The sequence below is a fragment of the Larimichthys crocea genome, chromosome VII (assembly GCF_000972845.2).
Source record: "Larimichthys crocea isolate SSNF chromosome VII, L_crocea_2.0, whole genome shotgun sequence".
Classification (NCBI taxonomy): Eukaryota; Metazoa; Chordata; class Actinopteri; family Sciaenidae; genus Larimichthys; species Larimichthys crocea.
In genome coordinates, this window is record NC_040017.1 from 20,330,113 (window position 1) to 20,348,877 (window position 18,765).

At 44.6% G+C, this 18,765-nt stretch overlaps 1 protein-coding gene across 8 annotated transcripts; it reads right to left on the reverse strand.

Moving 5' to 3' along the window:
- Positions 1-497: 497 nt before the first annotated feature.
- Positions 498-17,680, reverse strand: LOC104923557 (protein KIAA0100). Of its 8 annotated transcripts, none has more exons than XM_019278118.2 (41): positions 17,527-17,680; positions 16,990-17,122; positions 16,802-16,913; positions 15,995-16,044; positions 15,757-15,898; positions 15,562-15,680; positions 15,426-15,486; positions 15,163-15,346; positions 13,846-13,969; positions 13,622-13,746; positions 13,443-13,510; positions 13,219-13,355; positions 12,917-13,035; positions 12,402-12,595; positions 11,946-12,246; positions 11,583-11,788; positions 10,452-11,502; positions 10,147-10,338; positions 9,741-9,943; positions 9,181-9,299; positions 8,878-9,101; positions 8,600-8,790; positions 8,289-8,388; positions 7,983-8,197; positions 7,587-7,884; positions 7,346-7,503; positions 7,052-7,258; positions 5,983-6,082; positions 5,701-5,883; positions 5,494-5,615; positions 5,254-5,409; positions 5,025-5,146; positions 4,455-4,635; positions 4,162-4,248; positions 4,032-4,040; positions 3,704-3,814; positions 3,477-3,612; positions 3,113-3,237; positions 2,921-3,025; positions 1,849-1,983; positions 498-1,716 (listed from the first exon to the last, which is right to left on the reverse strand). In XM_019278118.2, exons 2-41 carry the CDS (start codon positions 17,058-17,060, stop codon positions 1,531-1,533), a joined length of 6,729 nt encoding a protein of 2,242 aa, XP_019133663.2. In that variant the 5' UTR covers positions 17,061-17,122; positions 17,527-17,680; the 3' UTR covers positions 498-1,530. The 8 variants fall into 8 exon arrangements, with proteins under 8 accessions (XP_019133663.2, XP_019133656.2, XP_019133640.2 ...); XM_019278111.2 differs by having other exon boundaries at positions 7,998-8,197; positions 12,917-13,071; XM_019278095.2 differs by having other exon boundaries at positions 2,921-3,022; positions 12,917-13,071.
- Between the last annotated feature and the right edge of the window lie 1,085 nt (positions 17,681-18,765).

The following is an 18,765-nucleotide window of genomic DNA, read 5'->3' on the forward strand; positions in this document are numbered from 1 at the left end:
ACTTTAAAAACACATTAAAATCATCAAGTAGCTTCGACACAACCTGGATGTCTTTACACTTTTCCTGCTTTTATTTTGAAAAAATCTCTTTCCATCTGGAGTAAGTACATTTTTAGTCGATGCTTAAGATAAATATTCTTGTACTGTTCCAAACATCTTTGTATCCTTATCTACATCTTATCAACAACCTCCACGTCAGCATGTAAATATCTATAAATCTCACTCACCTTGTTTCTACTGACGTCGCTTCCCATAAATAAACCAAAGCATTTCACACAAAGTGGACAAATCTAGCTCTTCTTCTTCTTCTTTCTCTCGTGTCCTGTCTCGGACGTTGCAGAGCCTCTGATCCACGAGCAGAGAGAGTGAGAGAAATGTTTGCAGACGGACACCCAGAGCTGAAAGAGCTCGATTCCGCTCCAGTTAAAGCTGTCAGATCAATGATCAACGATCAATCATCCTCTTCTTGCAGAGCAATGAGCACACAGAGACGCCACTTAGAGACTATAACACTTTTATTAACAGATAAACAATAAGCCACAGAGCTGATAGAAATGTGAATACATCTGCTTTTTCTTTTTGCGATATGATCCGATTTTAATTGAAATGTTCAGGGCCATTTTCCTCTTCTACTTCTTCTTCTTCTTAATAACAGGTTTAACAGAATTTAAGTAATTCAACAGAAAAACAACCGTGGTTACAAAAATATCAAAATACTTTGCATAAAAAAAGTGCTTTAGTAATAAAATTACAAAACATACACTCAGCGATTAGCTGCAATTTGTTTGTTTTTCTATTTTTTTGCCACAATACCATCAAACCAAGTGCCACGTTTACACATTAACACATCTTTGCTGCTGTTCTTGATAGAAAGCACAGGGGTGAGGCACGGCTAGACGAAGGGTGAAGGCCTTCCTGTCAGTGTGACAGTCATACAGCCGACTTATTTAAGCTGATAAAACATATCTGATATATTTATTTATGGCATTTAAAAATCTATTTTCTTCTCTTTACAGCGGGCAGCATCGAAGGTGCCTTCAACTGAGTCCTGTTTTATTCTAGCAGACGTTAACACGTTTGACGTACAGTGTTCCTGAGCCAGCAGGAAAAGGTGCTCTCGTGTGTCTTGCAGAGGAAAGTGCTAGCTACATACTGTAAGTCATCCTCGCTACATTCAATGCAACGTTAAGTGGTCGTTGTTGTTGTGGTGTATGAAATGAAATGCAGAGTGATTTTCTAAATGGCACACAAATAAAACAATAATATATATTTGGTCAAAATGGCACCCTGGTAATCCTGGAGGGATTTTAGCCATAAATCTGAAATCTGAGACACGAGGAGGATTTTTCAAAAACACAAAAACTCCAGACTTTAGGTTCAGCAGGCTCGTATGATACAGTAAGTGATTAAAATGCTCCACCACCTCCCTTTTTCATTGAGATTCACAAAGACAGACTGATATCCTGACCCCTCCGAGGTGCTCGCGTGGTCCAGTCTGACGTGGTGTGAATGTGCGAGTGTTTCGTTGCTTCACTTGCGGCGGCTGAAGATGCTCTTCTTGCCGGAGCTCTTGTCAGCGCTGCTGAGGCCGATGAGGAGGCGTGCCTTCTCGTCTTCCTCCTGCTGCTGCAGGCTGTTGTCGGACTTCCCTTCGGACGATTTGCCTCGCAGGTCCGAGCCCGACGCCGGCTTCAGACGCAGCTTCTCCTTTATCATCTGAGCAAGACGAACAAGTCAATGTCAGGGCAAACTGCCTCTCCTTGGTGATGAATAAATTACAACTACTAAAGCAGGGCACATTTAAACCCACCACATCAAACCTTCACACCACAGCTAAGTGTTACGTACCTGTGCTACAAGCGCTTTCCGGCTGTCTCTTTTCACAGCCATGGCAAAGTCGAGCCACGTCCAGGTGTTGTTGTGATACTCCAAACAGGGCAGAACCAGGTTCAGGTCCTTCCAGTCCACACTGCTCTTTTCTCCCTAAAGACGGTGAATTTTATAGAGTCAATTACTGGACTGGAAACAAACAACAACTGATTTACACATCCAGCAGTTTTAAAACAACATTATCATTTATTTGTAGTCATGTTTCTGGTCACCTGAGGCAGCAAAATCCAACATATACCCTGTTTTAGCTCAGTTTTTGGTCTCTACCATCTCCTGAGGGAAATCTCTGGCTCTCCCTGTGTTCACCAGCTAGTCGCTAACTGTGTCTGTCTGCAGTTTGGTGGGTTTTTAACATTGTTTTTCTTGCTACACTGCGAGAGTGAACCAAAACAATGAGCTGAAAGAGCCTAAAATGCTCCACACTGGAGTTGAAGAGAGCTGCGGAGTCAGGTGATCGTTCTCTGATGGTACAAGTACAAGCGGCATGTTTGACATCCTGTGATGCATCGTAAACATTTCGAATACCTACAAACAGAGCCAACAGACACTCAGCAGACATATCGGACAGACTGTCGTATACGTTATCTGAAACAAGTCTTGATATTCACTATTGTGATAAACAGCACAAAGTAAAACAGAAGACACACTCTCAAAGAAATGTTATGAACTATAACAATATTTAACTCTATATATTTTGAGTTATTTGTGTAAGAAAGCAACTTTCAGAAAACCTTTGCATAGTCACATCAGTTCAAAAATCAACGCTCAGAGATTTACTCTATCAGCTGTCATAACCATTAATATTTCCCCTTCTAAAATCAATAACTGGTCTCAAAAGTCTCATATTGTTTTATCTCTAGTCAAGATTTAACAGAATAATCCTTTTCAGATTAAAAGGGGTTATTTTTTGACCCCCTTGGCGTTTTTCAAATGTGTGTAACTCTTTAAAAATAAAACATTTTTACCCCTCATAGAAACCAACAGTTGGGACATGCTCTGTTTGCGTAGTGTAGAGCTCAGTCACTCTCACCTTATAGCTGACACACAGGGGCACTTGGGGAATCTTAATGTAGATGAAGGAGTTGTTCATAGCAGCTCGCTCCTTCATCTTATCAATGTCATCAACAGGATGCTGCTGGGAAGAAACGACACAATTAAAAGTCTTTGTTTTGTGTTTGTTCTCGACGTCGGAGCATGAATCCATCGAAAAACATGAAAATACCTCTGGAGGTTTCCTGAATGACCTCCTGACCCCCGCAGTGCGGTTCAGTCCCTGGGCGACGCCTTTGCTGGGGCCCATCGCTCCCATGGTGTCCTCTGACAACTGCCGAGGCTTGACAGGGATACCTGTGACACAGTGCACATCAGCATCAGCACCGTGGCCTCTGGGTGACTCTGCAGCCTAAACCTTATACTCCCACTGAGTCTGCCTCACACACACATCAAGGTCATATCCAAAGACACACACACACCTGACAGAGAAAGCTGAAACTATTATTGATCGGGTAGTTGGTGTAGATTACAGGCTGGTGATCTCACAGAGAGTAAATGCTGCTCATCTTACTGCCTGATCGAGATAAACAAACCTGTGGTAACCAATCTAAACTTGTCTTCCTCGTCTGTGACCTCCTCCTCCTCGACATTTCTTCCCGGGAAGAAAAATCCCATCATCCTCTTGAAGAACTGGTACATGAGCTGGATGGTGAGAGGCACCACGTTCACCTGACGATGACGGCGGAGGAAACAAATCTTAAATTAAAAACACTGATCCAAATGTTTCATGTGAACGTGGCTGCATGCAAAGTTTCGTCACCTCAAAGTGTTCCTTCACGGAGATTCCTCCCACAGGGGGGCGCACTTTACTGAAGATGCGCAGAGCAAACTGGCGTCCCAGCTGGCAGTTACTCTGAGGACGGAGGACGACCTGTAAAAGAAGACGGAGCTCGTTTCATCCTCAGCGACCTCGCAAAACAAAAACTCCTGCTTCGATGTGATATCGATAATATGATCACAGTATGGACGATAACACGATGAGTCCTTGGTCACGCATGCATCAATGAATCCTCGAGCGTGAGCATGCAACACTGAATGCGAACCTTGATGGAGTCAACACAGACGTTAAGTCTTGTCACTGTACATACCCTCACACGCTGCACAGAGGAAACCAGGCAGAGAGTCATAAATATCACATGTTGACAACTTCTCTCACAGTTTGTCACGTTTACTTCAAATTTTAAATCTTTAATCGTTACATTAAAGAGTCAGACGTACCTTGTACGCTGCGTTGGGCAGCAGGTTGTTCATCGTGAACCAGCCCAACTCCAGAAGATGCTCTGCTGTGTCATCGGACTTATTCAGCTGTGGGAACAAAGTGTTCACAGAGTTATCATCATTTATCATCCAGCGGTGATTAAGAGTAATATTGGATGTGTCAGGAGGAACAAATGCAGCTATAGGAAGTGTTAAAAGAGGCAACAGAGGGAGGCAGAGGGTTCGAAATAATAAAAGAGGACGTGTAAGAGCAGATGATTTATTGGGATGAGGAGCGATTCTCCACACCTCACCTTACTGTACATGAATCTCTGCAGCTCCAACTCAGCGATGCCAAGCTGGCCGTCCTCCTCGGTCAAACACCAGCGCGCCTGCGCGAAGTAGATCTCGGTTCTCCTCGCCACGCTGACGTCCTCTGGGGGCTTACGCAGCTCCAGCTTGTTCGCCCTTTGCAGCTGGAAGTCCTTAAAACACCTGAAAGGAAAAAAAAAATGTTCCACCTGTGTGCCACATTTTCTCAGCATTGGATCGAGGCAGTTCATTTTAATAGCCCAACACCCATTAACTAACCGGTTCAGAGCTCAGCTCATCCTTCTTCTCCTTAAAAGAGTTTTTCAGTGTGTTTAATTAATGTTTAAGTAGCTCTTGATAGCATAACATCCCCAGGTACGAGGTACTGAACTAGGTCTTTTAACTGCACTGACTGCCACTCGACCGGGCTCGGTTATTCAGCAATGTTCCCACACCAGCTTTGTTCAGCATCTTTATTACTGAGCGAGCTACTGCCGTGTATCCAGTCAAAACTATTCTTCTTGGTTAACTGTTGATCCCCAATTAGATGTGAAAGAGAGCTGATGTGAGACCTGATGAGGATGTTGAGCTCTTCGCTCTTCATCTGCATGTCGTTCTTCTCCTGGTTCAGCTGGTTCTGCAGTCTGGTGTTGATCTCCATCAAGTCATCGACGCTCAGCTCCTCTGGCTGTGCCTGAAAGATGAAAGCAAAAAAAAAACAGATTTAAACACTGCACTCCTATGACACACGAGGGATAGATGAAAAATGTGTCGTAGTTCGACTGATGAAACACGACTCGCCCTGATGTTGGAGTAAATCTGTTTCTCGAGCCGTCTAATCTGGGCGAGGTGCTGCCTGACGGCCTCCTGGAGGTGCAGGATGCTGCTGCGCTGCTCCTCAGGGTTACTAGAAATTTCCAGCTGGAAACGCACGCGCTGCTTTTTCTCACTGTGCTCCTACATTAAAAAACATAACACGTAATGAAGAAAGATGAAACATCAGGAAGGACATGGGACTCTTTTGTGGAATCATTAGCCAACCTTGCGTCTGGGCTCGACGTGTAACAACAGGTTGTTGACGATGTCCAGGATCATCGCGTACTGAACAGGGTTAGTGGAAATCTCCAGGTCGTGGTGAATGAGGGTGAACGTGTCCACAGCTCCTGTTAAATCAGCATGATAAAAGTCTTTAAAGCTCATATACGGTGACTTATAGAAAGAACTCAGCATGTAGGTGAGCACACACACCGGCCTGTTTTTTCAGCAGGTCTTCCTTCTCGTGGTTGTTTCTCAGCTCGGGTGGTTTGATCTGCGTGGCCACCTCTGGGTTGATGTCATGACTGTAACTGATGTAGTGCATCCGACAGCTACAACGTGAGATGATACGCTGAACCTGCTGAGCCTCGTTCACCTGGGCCGGCTGGTTCCAGTCTACAGACACAGAAAAGAAGATTAGTAAAGTTACATCTACAGGCGTTCACAGCATTGTGGTCAGTGTCGACTATGTGGTGAAGAAGAACAATCATTTACCTGTCGTGGTGCTAACCATTCCTCCCACAGCCTGGCCACTCTCCATCAGCTCCAGCACAGAGTCGACGTTACGCTGCCGGTGCTCCTCGATGTTTTTCACCTAAAAACGACGATGAAAGAGTCGAGGGTGAATCTCAGCAGGAAGCTCCGCTTGTTATGTTGCAGCTGCTGAGTTTAGTCTGACGCAGTGTTACAATGAAGGTCATCATGATACCAGGATTTTATAACTTGATACCAGAATTTTATAACTTGATACTCGTCCTATTTCATTTTAGACTCTTTTCTCTCTCTTGAATTTGAATCACACTTACACAAATATCCTTAAAATTTACATATTTTTGCAAAGCGTAAAACATACAACAATTTTACAGAGTAGGTATCAATAAAAAAAAAAACCTCAAACACAAAGACAAACACAAAAACAGATTCTCCAACTTCAGGAAAGGTCCCCAAACTTTCATGAAACTTCTTGTCTGTGTTACAAACTGAGTAGTGGATCTTTTCAAGTTGTAATCAGGACAGGACACAACGTCTCTTAACCACTGAGCATGGGTTAGTAGTATCACACGCCTGGCCAAAAGAGAGGCGAAGGACGGAGTGCGGCATCCGGTTGGAGTTAGGCACAGGTCGTCCTCACCGGCGGTGCCAAAAAGAACGGCCAACGGTGACCTCATTAAGAACCAGGGACAAGGTTTGGAAAACGTCTCTCTGGTATTTTTCCAGGCTGGGACACATCCAAAAAATTTTGTTGGGGGAGGCTTACCTCTCCTACATTTTATACCTTTTTAATTAACAACCTGCACACGACCTGCAGGTTTGTTTTATATCACACATCATTTGAATCTGCTAATTATTCTCTAATAATGCAGAAAGTCTCACGTTTTGTTGACTGTCAGTGAAAAATAACATCCACTAAGTGTAATTAAATTAAATTTGCATCATATCAAGTTGAAAAGTGGCAAAAAAAAAAATCTCCTCCCTTATCAGAACAGACTGATTTGAGCACAATCTTGATCATCTTTGTATCCGAGACCCTCCGATATAAATACCAGGTGAGAGTCGAGCTTACCTCCAGCCACAGCTGCCTGTCCTCTTGCTCAGACGGGTTGGGCTCCATGGTGGCAAAGTACTGCATGCCGTCCAGCAGACAGGTCCAGGTGGTTTTCTGCTTCAGGGTGTCGTTGTACCAGGCCGGGTGATGCTCACACTGCAGCAGCTGAGCCTTTGCTGCGGACACCAGCACACAGCCGGCGGTCTCTGTGCCACGTAACATCATCTGGGTGAAAACATTTCATCGTTCGATTACAGATCCATCAACGCGCAAATAAAATAACACCGAATAAAAATGCTATTATCGAGGCACCTGACAGTTGACCAGCTCGATAAACCAGTTGCGGTTGTAGACGTCATCGGTCTGACAGGCTGCGATACCGCATAGCTGATCGCTGACACCTGAGTCCTCCTCTGAAAACACCACAAACTTATCCGTTTCCTCAATCAGTTTCTGCAGCATCGACGTTCCTGCAGAGCGAAAACAAAGAGAGAAAGACGTTAGTGCGTCTTAAAAGCTGTCGCCTTTTTTTGCAGTCTGCCCATTTCCTCACCTTCATTTTGACTTTTTTCTGCTCGATTGACGGTGGGCATCACCGGTGTAGTCGGAGCCGTCGTTGGAGAGTAGTTGGAAGGAGAGCGTTTGAGCTTCTTGGTCTGCAGCTGCGTGTCGATCCTCAGACCCTTCAGAGCTTCGGTGGAGAGGTTTCTCTTCAGCACAGAGGCCTTTTTATAACCGTCGTACAGCCCGAAGGCGATGTTCCTGTTAGTGGTGGTCCAGGATGCACGCAGGTCCACCAGGCGCAGTTTGTGAGTGTAAGAAGCATTTGTCTCATCCTTCTGGTTCACCTCCTGTCAGAAACATTTCAGGAAGATCTCAATTATAAATGAATGCAGCCACAAATGGTGTAACCTCCTTTAAAATAATAATAATAATTTTTAAAAAACACCTCTGAGGGGTTTACCTCCTCCATGCGGTTGCTCTGTCGCTGATAACTCAGGGAGGACAGGCTGAGCAGGTGAGTCTTCTTCACCTGAGCGTTGAGCTGGTGGTCGGCTGTTTCGTCCCAGGTGGAGGCCATGAGGTGAACCGTCACCTGAGATAGCTCACTAACCATCTGGGTCACGTTCCATTCAGAGATCAGCCTCCTCATCACAGTGCCAGCTGATAAACAAACACACACACACACGGATCCACATTAAAAATATAACTCAGACTAAATAAAGATGTTTTTATTGATCGCTAACGTCTGTACCTTGTGGGATAAGCCTCTGAGCCCCTCGAGTGAAGACGTGGCCTTTGTTACACTCAACTTGGATACCTCTCTGCTGCGCGAAGGAGGCCCAGTAATGCACCTGAACGATAACACAATATGGAGGAAGTTACACATATGGTAGATATTAGGTGTAGAGAAATAAAAAAGGGGAAGCATTCAGTACAGTATCTGCCAGGAATCAAGGGACAAACTGTGCTGTGTAAGTGACTGCAAATGCAGATTTCATGGTAAAAACATCAAGCATATTTTTAGTGGCCTGCTGCTGGCAGGCGGCCTAGAAAAACACGTACTTGTAGTTGTGGGAAGGAGGCTGTGTAGGACATCTGTTTGTAGTGCTGACCCAGCTTCTTGCGGACAGGCCTGAGGCAGTGGAAGAGCTTTCCTCTGCAGATCGGTCGAGATACGCCCGTCCAGGTCGCCCAAAAGTTCTGCATCCAGCGCAGGGTGCTGCTGTACAGCAGGATTCTGGGCTGGGAGGCTTCTACGATGCAAACATACATGGTTTATCTACAGCAAAATGTGTATATAATGCTGTTATTTTTAAGTGCAGTGAGTGAGTTTCGTGTACCTGTGCCACAGTGCTGGTTAAGGTCCATGGTGATGGAGAGGTTGAGGTTCTCGGAGCGAAAGGCTCTGTAGGAGTCATGAGGTTGTCCTGAGGTTACGTCTGCAACGTTCTCCGCACAGCAGAGCATTACAGCATGGTGGTCATGGGGGTTGCCATGGCAAAGCCATTGGAGGTCAAGGGTCATACAGAGGTTGGGCAGGTGTAGAAAACAGATATCATCATACCTGGAAAGAAAGACGCTTTTATTAAAGAACAATTCTCTACGAATATTACATTTATTTAATCCACGATGTCTTCGCTTACTTTGATGCTGTCCTGACGTTCACATCCAGATCTCCTTTAAATACAAACTGCCCCGGGTTCCAGTCAAAGTTCAGCTTATTCCACTCCCAGTGCATGTTTTCTGTGGTGTTGTACGGGTCCTGTAAGAACACAAGATTTATATTAGATTAGGTGATTTATTTAGTTTGACAGCTCAGAAACAAAATTAGAAAACGACTGTGAGGGTGCAGCATGTGCCATAAAACATAGAACCCAGTGACAAAACTCAAAAGGAAGGAGCAGCGGCTCTCCGAATGTCCAAGCACCTAACCCTTTCGCTAAGGCTGAGTCCGGTCAACCGCTGGAGGAATCGATCTCATTCTTTTGGTCACTACCCAAAACTCAAGACCGTAGGCGAGGGTTGGAATGTAGATGGACTGGAAAAATCGAGAGCTTTGCCTTCCAGCCCAACAACGGTCTGATACAGCTTCCACAGCACTGCAGGCCTCGCACCAAACCACGGGGCCGTCTCATGCTCCCAACCCGGAGGGAGAACTCCACTTTTTATGGACTGTAAGTGAGTTACCCTCATGTAATTTTACCTCTGTGGCCAGCTGATGAAGATTGGCCTGATCAATGTCCATAACCCAGCGCCCGTGCATAAGGAGACGACTTTTGTCCCACCAGGCCAGAGGAGGTGACGGATCAACTGTGGGTTTGGTCAGCAGGTCAACGGACTGGCCAATCAAAGTCCAGGCAGGGTCCCAACATGGCCCCCACACGATGGTGTACAGATTTATGTTGGCTGTACAAAGAGAAGATTCAGTGAGAGAAATGGCCATTGTTAAACATATGCAGGACTTCTCTACTTCTGCTTTTAACTTTTGTTTAAGTCACATGAATCGAGAAGGCGTGATGGTCAAGAAGAATAAAGACCTGAGTATATCTGATGATAAAAACAAAACAGATTGAGGACTCCGCTTGGAGGATGGTGACTCAATAACTCACATTTGAAATCATAGTAAAACTTGAGAGGTGGCATGTTCCTGTGGACAGTCACGTCTCCCCATGGTGCACCAAGTGGGACGATCTCTTTACGATGAGCCCTGGCCTGTCCGTCCTGCTCGGTCCCAATCAGACGTCCTGACAGCGCCCAGTCCCGGATTTCAAACAGGTAGCGAGGGTAATCCCGAATTCTCACTGGCAGGTCGGAAAAAGACGAGAGAATAAATAAGCTTTAAACTCTGAGGCCTTTAATTCAGTTAATTGCATTTAATTTAGTCTAATCTGAATCCGATATATCTACAACTCACCCAAAAATGCAGCCAGTTTAAACTTTACGGCACGGCACCACTGCACCACCAGAGGGAGTCCATCTCTGGGGAAGGGACTGATCCCGTCGATGTCCCTCAGCTGCTCTCTCACCCTCTCTGGTCCATGAAGGGACTGATCAGCCAGGAAGACGAGCTCCAGGTCAGACACCGTCCAGGTCAGCAGCGACTTCCTCATGGGTGTGTTGGCGTAGAGGCGGCGCGAGCGCTGGATGTAGATCTCGATGTGCTTTTTCTCCAGGGAACTGTACAGCTCTTCGATCTTTCTGGCGGGGAGAAGTTCTCCGTGCTGCTTGCGTAGATCTGCCACCTTCTTGTCCAGAAGCTGAAGACGTTTCGCACTTTCCTTGCTCTCATCCTTCATTAGCTCGTAGTTGTCCCGCAGCTTGATTTCAAAGATGTCGTCCAGGAAGACGAAGGAGAACTGGCTGATTTTGAACACGAGGTCGGGAGGCAGGCGTTGGACGGTCGTGGCTTGGCTTGGGGAGCGATGCAGTGTCTTCAGCCACTTCTGCACACTAATGGCCATGTCGAAGGTGTTTGAGAAGTTGTACTGGTACGGGAATTCAACAGCCATGGAGGGGCAAGTGAGGACCCAGACCCGGTTGTGAGGAGTTGTGAGGAAGGGGAAGGTGTCTCTGTGCAGCTGCATCTCTGTCAGCTCTGTGTGCATTTCAACATCTAAACTGTTAAAGGTGACGATGTTGTTGCCATCAAAGTTGAAGATCATGGAGGGCGCATGCATGCGGATGGAGCCAGCATGCTTGGAGACAGAAAGGGCCTCTGTCTGCAGGAGGATGTAATTCAGCTCGCTAACATGGGCCGTCAGACGAGTGCAGCCCAGTTCGACGCGCACACATAGCTCTCTACTCTGCCCTGAGATGACTTCACCCTCTGGAGGTTTGACCGGACTGTCCTCCCCTTTCTCTCCGCAGAGCATACGCCAACACGCCTGAGCTTCAGTCAGGTGCTGATATAAGACCATGTGGTCCGGCGGCGTCCACTCAACAGTGAGCTCCTGTTCACACCGAACCTGATGAAGACACAAAACATGAATGTTCACACGTGTTCACGCTGTCCAGAGAAATAAAAAACACACAGTGATGTGATTACCTGTACGGTGTGTGTGGTGATGTGGTAGGCAAAGGTTATCTCGGTGAGTTTGAGCACAGGGCTGGGGATTTGGGAGGCGGGGCAACATGACTCCATGTTCTCTGTGAGTGTTTTGATCGCAGACAAGCTAACACCTTGAAGAGACACTGTGGAGCTTTCTGCAGAGCTCATGACTCTGACGGTGTCCGTCCGCAAAGCCACGGCTCCTGAAGAGAAGACAGACAAATAGAAGTTATGACAGAGCAGAGGAGTCTGTGCATCCTGTGGTGTTTGGTTCCACAAGATAACGAGGACACAAAGGGGCAATCATAAGACGAAAGACTGTGTTCAGATGATGAGGCACATGTAAATATATGTACTTACCTGCCAGATTAGACAGTGTGAACACATTAACATCCTCCAGACAACAGTCCAGTTTAAACAGCAGGTGTAGCTGTGAGGAAGGGGTGGGTTGGATGGCATCGTCACTAGGGGGAGACACTGAGGCCACGTCTGACAGCTGTGGTCCCGTGTCACGAGGAGGGACGCAGATGAGGGACAGCAGGCGAGACAGACACAGCGCACATGTCTCTGAGAGCTCCACTTGAAGCCCTTTCAGACTGGACTCCACGCTCAAACTCGGAGACTGGCTGCTCGGCTCCGTGTGCGGTCGGTTGAAACTGCCCTGGAGGGGTGAGATTAAAAGTAAACGAACATTAGCAAAAACTAAAAAAAGAAAACAGAAGAACGTGACACAGAGATGTGAAAATGACTATAAAACATCATCACACATAGAATAAATCAAGTTTCTAAACACTCCCTATTCATTTGTACTCCCACCTGAAGACTCAGCGAGTCTAAAATTAGCGCCTCTCCCCACACATGTTTGCCAGGAGGGTGGGGTGCTTGTTGGATATGAGACCCCTGACCGACTCTCCACCAGAAGTTGTCCAAGGACAGCGAGGCACGCTGGTGCACATTCTGAGACTCCGGGCTCTCTATGTCGTCTTTAATGTCGAGGAGATGCTGCAGCTCTACAGACACGAGAGAGAGAGGGGAGGAAATATGTTCAAAGCTGCTTCAAGAAAGAAGCCAAACAAACTCTGTTGAAAGAAAGGAGTGCGAGTTAATGTGTAACTTTTAAAAGAGCCCTCTGAAGAAAAGAGCTTTTCTAATCTAGTTTGGTATGCAACACTTCTACAGGACTTGCACATGATGCACAGCACTAACATTAAGTGCCTTTGCTTACCACAGAGTGTGGAAGTTATACTTTAACACGACAATGCCCTTATTTTGCAACAACATCACATGACGTTCACCTGCCTCTCTCGGCATGTTTTATAAACCTGCAGTACCTGCACTGGCAGAGAGGAAACCCAGAGCAAAAGGCGTCGTGTCTCCCAGCTGAACGGACACGTTGACGTTGGACACGGAGGACGTGATCATCACGGGGGCGTCGAGGTGAGGGAGGCGCCTGAGGAAAAGGAGGGTGGGCAAATAATCTAATGGACTACGCGACACAGTAATGCAATACAAGAATGGAGGATGTGCGAACACAAACATGGATAAGAAAGAAAGAAGATCACAGAGAGGTGTTAGATTATTAGTTTGCGCTGCAGTGGGAGATTTGAAGACGAGTTTTCTGTTAGTGACTCGCCTTTTTCTGTGCGCTGCCTTCCTGTGGATTAGCTGTTCCCATGGAAATAGATTCAGCCAATGTGAGAACTCCTGGTGACGGTAGTGGATGATGCATGTGTTGACTGTGAATGAGCCTGCGATGTCAATTGATGTAACCTAAATGTAGAAAAAAATCCCACAAAAAGAGAGAGTCAAAATAAAGTCAAACATTCCTGCGACGTGACCATCGAGCGTCTTCCTCACCTGCAGCGTTGTCTTCAGAGTGTTCACACAAAGGATTCTTTGTCGACTTTGAGAGAGGAGAAGTCCGTCTGCCAATAACAAAGTAAAATAAAAACAGAAACGTTATTATTCAGAGCTTCATCCAACTCTCTCTCCCTCTCTCTCTCTGCATTGCATCTGGCACACAGCTGTCCACTAACCCTCTAGAAGGAGCTCCAGGCTGCTCTGGGGAAAGTTCAGCTCAGGAGTGAAGCTCTTCAGAGGAAGCTGCTCATCGTCACGTCCGTAGGCGACTTTTAAAGACTTCAGAGTCCAGTTCAGGTGTCTGGAAAAAGGGAAAAAAAAGGAGTCGTAAATTCAACAGGGTATCCAAATGTGCACAAACAAAAGTATTAATGCAGTTGGAGGTAAAATGTTGACGCACCTTTTCTGGCTGTGCATGGACAGGGTTACATTTGTGTTATCAAATTCCACATTGACCTTGTGGGGAATGAGCTGATGAAACCGCTCCACAGTCTCAGTCTGGATAAACTCTGTAATTTCACACTCTGAAAGGAAACAGCAATAAAAGTATTAAATCAGGAACACGAGCTTAATAAGCTGTTAAACAGGTGTAGAAACAAAAAGAAATCTGCCTATTAAATCATAAATACAATCAGATTTTGACTTCATAAACTTTCTGACACCGTGCAGACGCCACCTGATATGGAACAATATTCTGCACATTTGTCTGGGCCTCTTTCAGACAGAAGGCACTGTGCCTATGAACGTAAAGCATCCGGATCTTTAACGCTGATTTCTGATGATCTAGAAATAATTTTTTTCCATGGAAATAACCTCAGCGAGCTAATGTGTCATTTCCCCTTTTACTGCCAACTTTAACCTCTCTGTGACTTCTCCTTTCTTACTTTTTTAAATAACTTTAAGCTCGATTTGATCGGGGGAGGTTAAAACTTTATTTTATCACTAAGCATGTGGACATTTCAAACACCTACAGAGGTCAACAAAGCTCGGTGATATGACCTTGTCCTCATTTTCTTGCTGGTGAAGCAGAACAGCTAAAAATATCACAGACATTGGTACATTCAGACGTTTCAGAATAAGCAGAAGATCATTAATGTGATTAATTAGTGCCGGCACATTAGCTTGGGGAATACAGGAATACAATCTGTAAGAGCCAGTTAAGTCCTGTATGTCCTGCTGGTAATTAAGTGTAAAGACAATGTATATGTTGGATAGTGGACGATATCACTGTAATATAGTTTACTGCAGGTTGTGACAGGTTTGGTGATGCCGTAAGACAGGTTTGAGTGCGCATGGTAATAAGCAGGGTAATATAATCTGGCAAGAAGTCGGCTGAGTCATGGATCGACACAAGTTTTAGCACAGTATCAAGTCGGTAAGGGACCAGGGAATATTTTTGGATTCACCTTTTATGACGCTGTAATCATTCGATTTTCCCTTCCCTGTTGCTTTGTGATTTTCACAAGAAAAAAAAGACTGAAGTTCATGGACACGAGTCAAGATAAGTCACACTCAGCAGACTCAGCGGCCAAGGCGCTTGGAGCTCGTGGAGAAACATCACTATACATTTAACCCAGCCACATCTTGATTAGGTTCAATGTGAATTGATCTTGTAGATTTACAACGAAGCCCGATCAAAGGATGGACACTTTTCTCTGTCACGAGGGACAGTCGCATCAAACACTGCTCCATCTGTCAGATATGACACTTTGCTCACCAGATGCATCTTGAATGCTCTTTTTGGGAGACGGGGGCAGCAGGAGTTGGCTGAGAAACAGTCCTTCATGCAGCTCTGCTATAAGCGTCCTCACACTCAGGGACAAACAACCTGGCTTCATCTCTGGTAGGCTCACATCTCCAGACAGCAGCAGACTCAGAGCCACTTCAGCCAAACATATATCCTACAAAGCAGAGAGAGAGAGTTAGTCACGCAGACATCAAGTCATATGTTTCTATTTCAGTGCAAACAAAAGATCGTACCAACTGACTGCTTTTGAGCACTTTGCTGCTGAGCTGCCCGACTGAGAAGTCCCACGCCAGCCTGTAAAATAAGAACATTGTATGATCTGTACCATGTTCTCTCTTTTCTGTTAATCAGTGTGAGCCGTGCCGCTACCTTTTACTCTGGTGGTCTAGTAACAAGGTGATGCCTGCGATAGTCATGTGCCAGAGAGACTCTGACAGCGCGATGTTCAGCACCATCACATTGATCGAGCTGACGTGAAAAGACAGCAGCTGGAAACACAAGACAGGAAGTCAGCGATTATCCATCTCAGAAAAAAAAAAATCATCCTGCAGCGAAGCTTCATACTTGCGACAGAAAGCGTAGCGTTGTTGGGCTGACTGTAATCTTCCCATGCTTCTTTCCTTCGCTCTTTTTCACCAAAGGTCCGAGCGGTGCTTGCAAGTCAAACCTAATTCTGGTTTCGCCGACACACAGCGCCAGGTATCTCCTTAAAAACACAGCAACGCAGTGACCATCTTAAAATAACAGAAGGTGCTTTCATTCATCACTGAATCCAAAGGACAAAGGAGATGTGAGAACTTACGGTAAATCCTGGTTTAGAAGTTTACTTGAAATCCATATTCTGTCAATTTCCTGCCATGAAGAGAGTCAAATGTTATTATTTTTGGGGGAAGGTCACAACTACCCCCCCTGACAGGAGAGCAGTCACGTTGAATGAGGTCACCACATACAGTGCAGGTCAAAGGTTTGGACACACCTTCTCATTTAATGATGAACACTGAAGACATCAAAACTATAAAACAGTAATAATGTAATGTATCATGTGCAGTCCACCTCAGGAAAGGAAGTGAAGGCAAAGCAGCCAACAAGTGCTCATCGTGTAAGATATATAGATTACCTTATTTTTTTTCTCAGGTTTGGTGGCACAATTTAAAGAGATTATTAAGTTTGGTGGAGTGATATGAAAACACGCAGCGGACACTGCCCCCGTGCTTTCTCTTGACCCACAGCCGGAAACTAATTTAATTCATTAAAAGTCGAGTTTATAGTTAATGCTAAAACTAACCAGTGTTACACTGGTGTCAGTGGGTTTGAGGACATTTCTGCCACGTTTTGTCTGGATTCATGTGTGTGGTTTCTCGTTTTTTTCCACCCTCTCTCCACAGGAACAGGCGACGATCTCATGAAGCTGATCGATACAATAAAGAGTCACACCAGTTAAAGTTAAAGTTAAAAGTCGATTCTGGAGAAAATATAAAACATATTCCGCTTTGTTTACACGTGGTGTTAAATCTAATAAAGAAACCGAGCGAGAAGGTGTGTCCAGACTTTGGACTGGTCCCTGTAAATGTCATGTAAAGTGTACGGTGTGTGTGTGTGTGTGTCTCACCAGAGTGTGCTGTGGGTGAAACTGGATACTGACTCCTTGGACAGAAAACAGCCCGACTGATTTGATCTTCAGCTCCGCGTTGAGCGCCGTCTGGAAGAATCGCACGAGCCACCTGGAAACGAGAGAGAAATCATTGATTTTAATCCAGACATCACGTTATTATAAATCACAAGCACACTTCTTCTTACCTGAAAATGACACATAGCAGCACGATCCCAAGCAGGAGGATTAAAAGGAAAGACACCAGCAGGAGAGACATTGTTCACACCCAGATCTTGGACGTGGGGTCTTCCTGCTCCTCTCTCTGTCTGCTATCAGCTGCTGTCAAAGAAAAAGACACAAAAACAATGACAAACAACCAGTGTATGATGGTTACAAGCCGAGGAAACCTTCACAGTGAGCGTCAGTGCTAACAGCTGGCCTCTCTCTCTCTGTCTGTGCTAACACTGCACATAGCTCAACTCTGTGGGTGTAGAAACCTCCACCTTAAACTTCACCCTTGTTCGTGGCAGAGCAGTGACTCGTTGTCAAACTCACCAAACGTGAAACAGTTAAAACAAATTTCACCGCCGCGTCATCAGATCACAATAAAATCTGTGCTAGCATCGCTAAGGCTAAAAAGGCTAACGTAGCATAGCTGCAAAAAAATAATAAAATAAATCTTTTCTCCTCTTGTCACTGCTGCTCAGTAACATGTCTCTGCAAGAAGTGTCGAGCTGACTCACCCTGACATAGTCTCACAAGCGTCTTCACGGCATGAAGCCGCAAAACATGCAGCTAACTCTGTGCTAACACAGAGTAAACACAGTCCGCCCTGATGCTGCTGCTCGTTTGACTTGTGACGACGAGCTGTGTGTGTGTGTGCAAACTGTGTGTGTGCAAACTGTGTGTGTGTGTGCAAACTGTGTGTGTGCAAACTGTGTGTGTGTGTGCAAACTGTGTGTGTGCAAGCAAATATTAACTTTTAACCATGCATTCAAACTTAAAGGGTTATTCAGCACTTTGTGTGCAGACAAAACCCAGAAAAACACGCATAGAGAGAAAGAGAGAGAGGCATGAACTGTTTTTACTTGGATTACATATACCAAAAAATTAGAATATCAATAAGTTTAAGAATAAGAATAAGTTAAGAATAAGTTTACTTATTTCCATAATTCAATTAAACAGGTTAAACTTTCATAGATTTTATAGATTCAGGGCCCACAATTCAAACAATTTCAAGTGTTTATTTGTTTTTTGTTTGTTTGTTTGTTTATTTTTACATATTTTGGGCTTCCAGCTCAAAAAAAATCCATGAAAACAGGAATTCAAAAAAGAAAACACACACACAATAAACAGACAGAAATATCTATAACCTACACAATGAACACCAAAAATAATCAACCTTCAAAACAGACAAGTACTGAGGATAAAAGTGGCATGATATATAAAAAGGGTATTGTAATGTAAAGTGAGCATAGTGTAAGACATATTGCAAAGAAAGTGACCATGATACAAATAATAATATTATTGCAAGAGTAGTGACCATATGATGAATAATTACAAAGTTTATTTCAACCATGTTATTGTAGAAATGATAAACCACATGATTAAACTATTTCTGCTGCCTCATATTGAATGCATTCATCTGTAAACAGTATACCTTAATGATAGGCTGGATTTTTTTTTAAAGTAATTTTTGTCCCAAAAGTTCCAGGTACACTTCTTGTAACTGGTGATAATGAGTTAATAAAATACTTGTTTTCTCAAGATCTCCAGTTATTTATTTACGTCTTTAACTTAAAATAACAAATGTTACCTCAGAATAACAGGATAATTTTTCTCAAGATCTTAAGATCATTTAACGACCCAATTTATTTTGATCTTGAGCAAACAAAAGCAAAGTCCAGTATATTAAATCATTGCAGGAAATGCAATGAAAATGGCACATTATTTAGCTGTAAAATTGATCGATTATATACCTT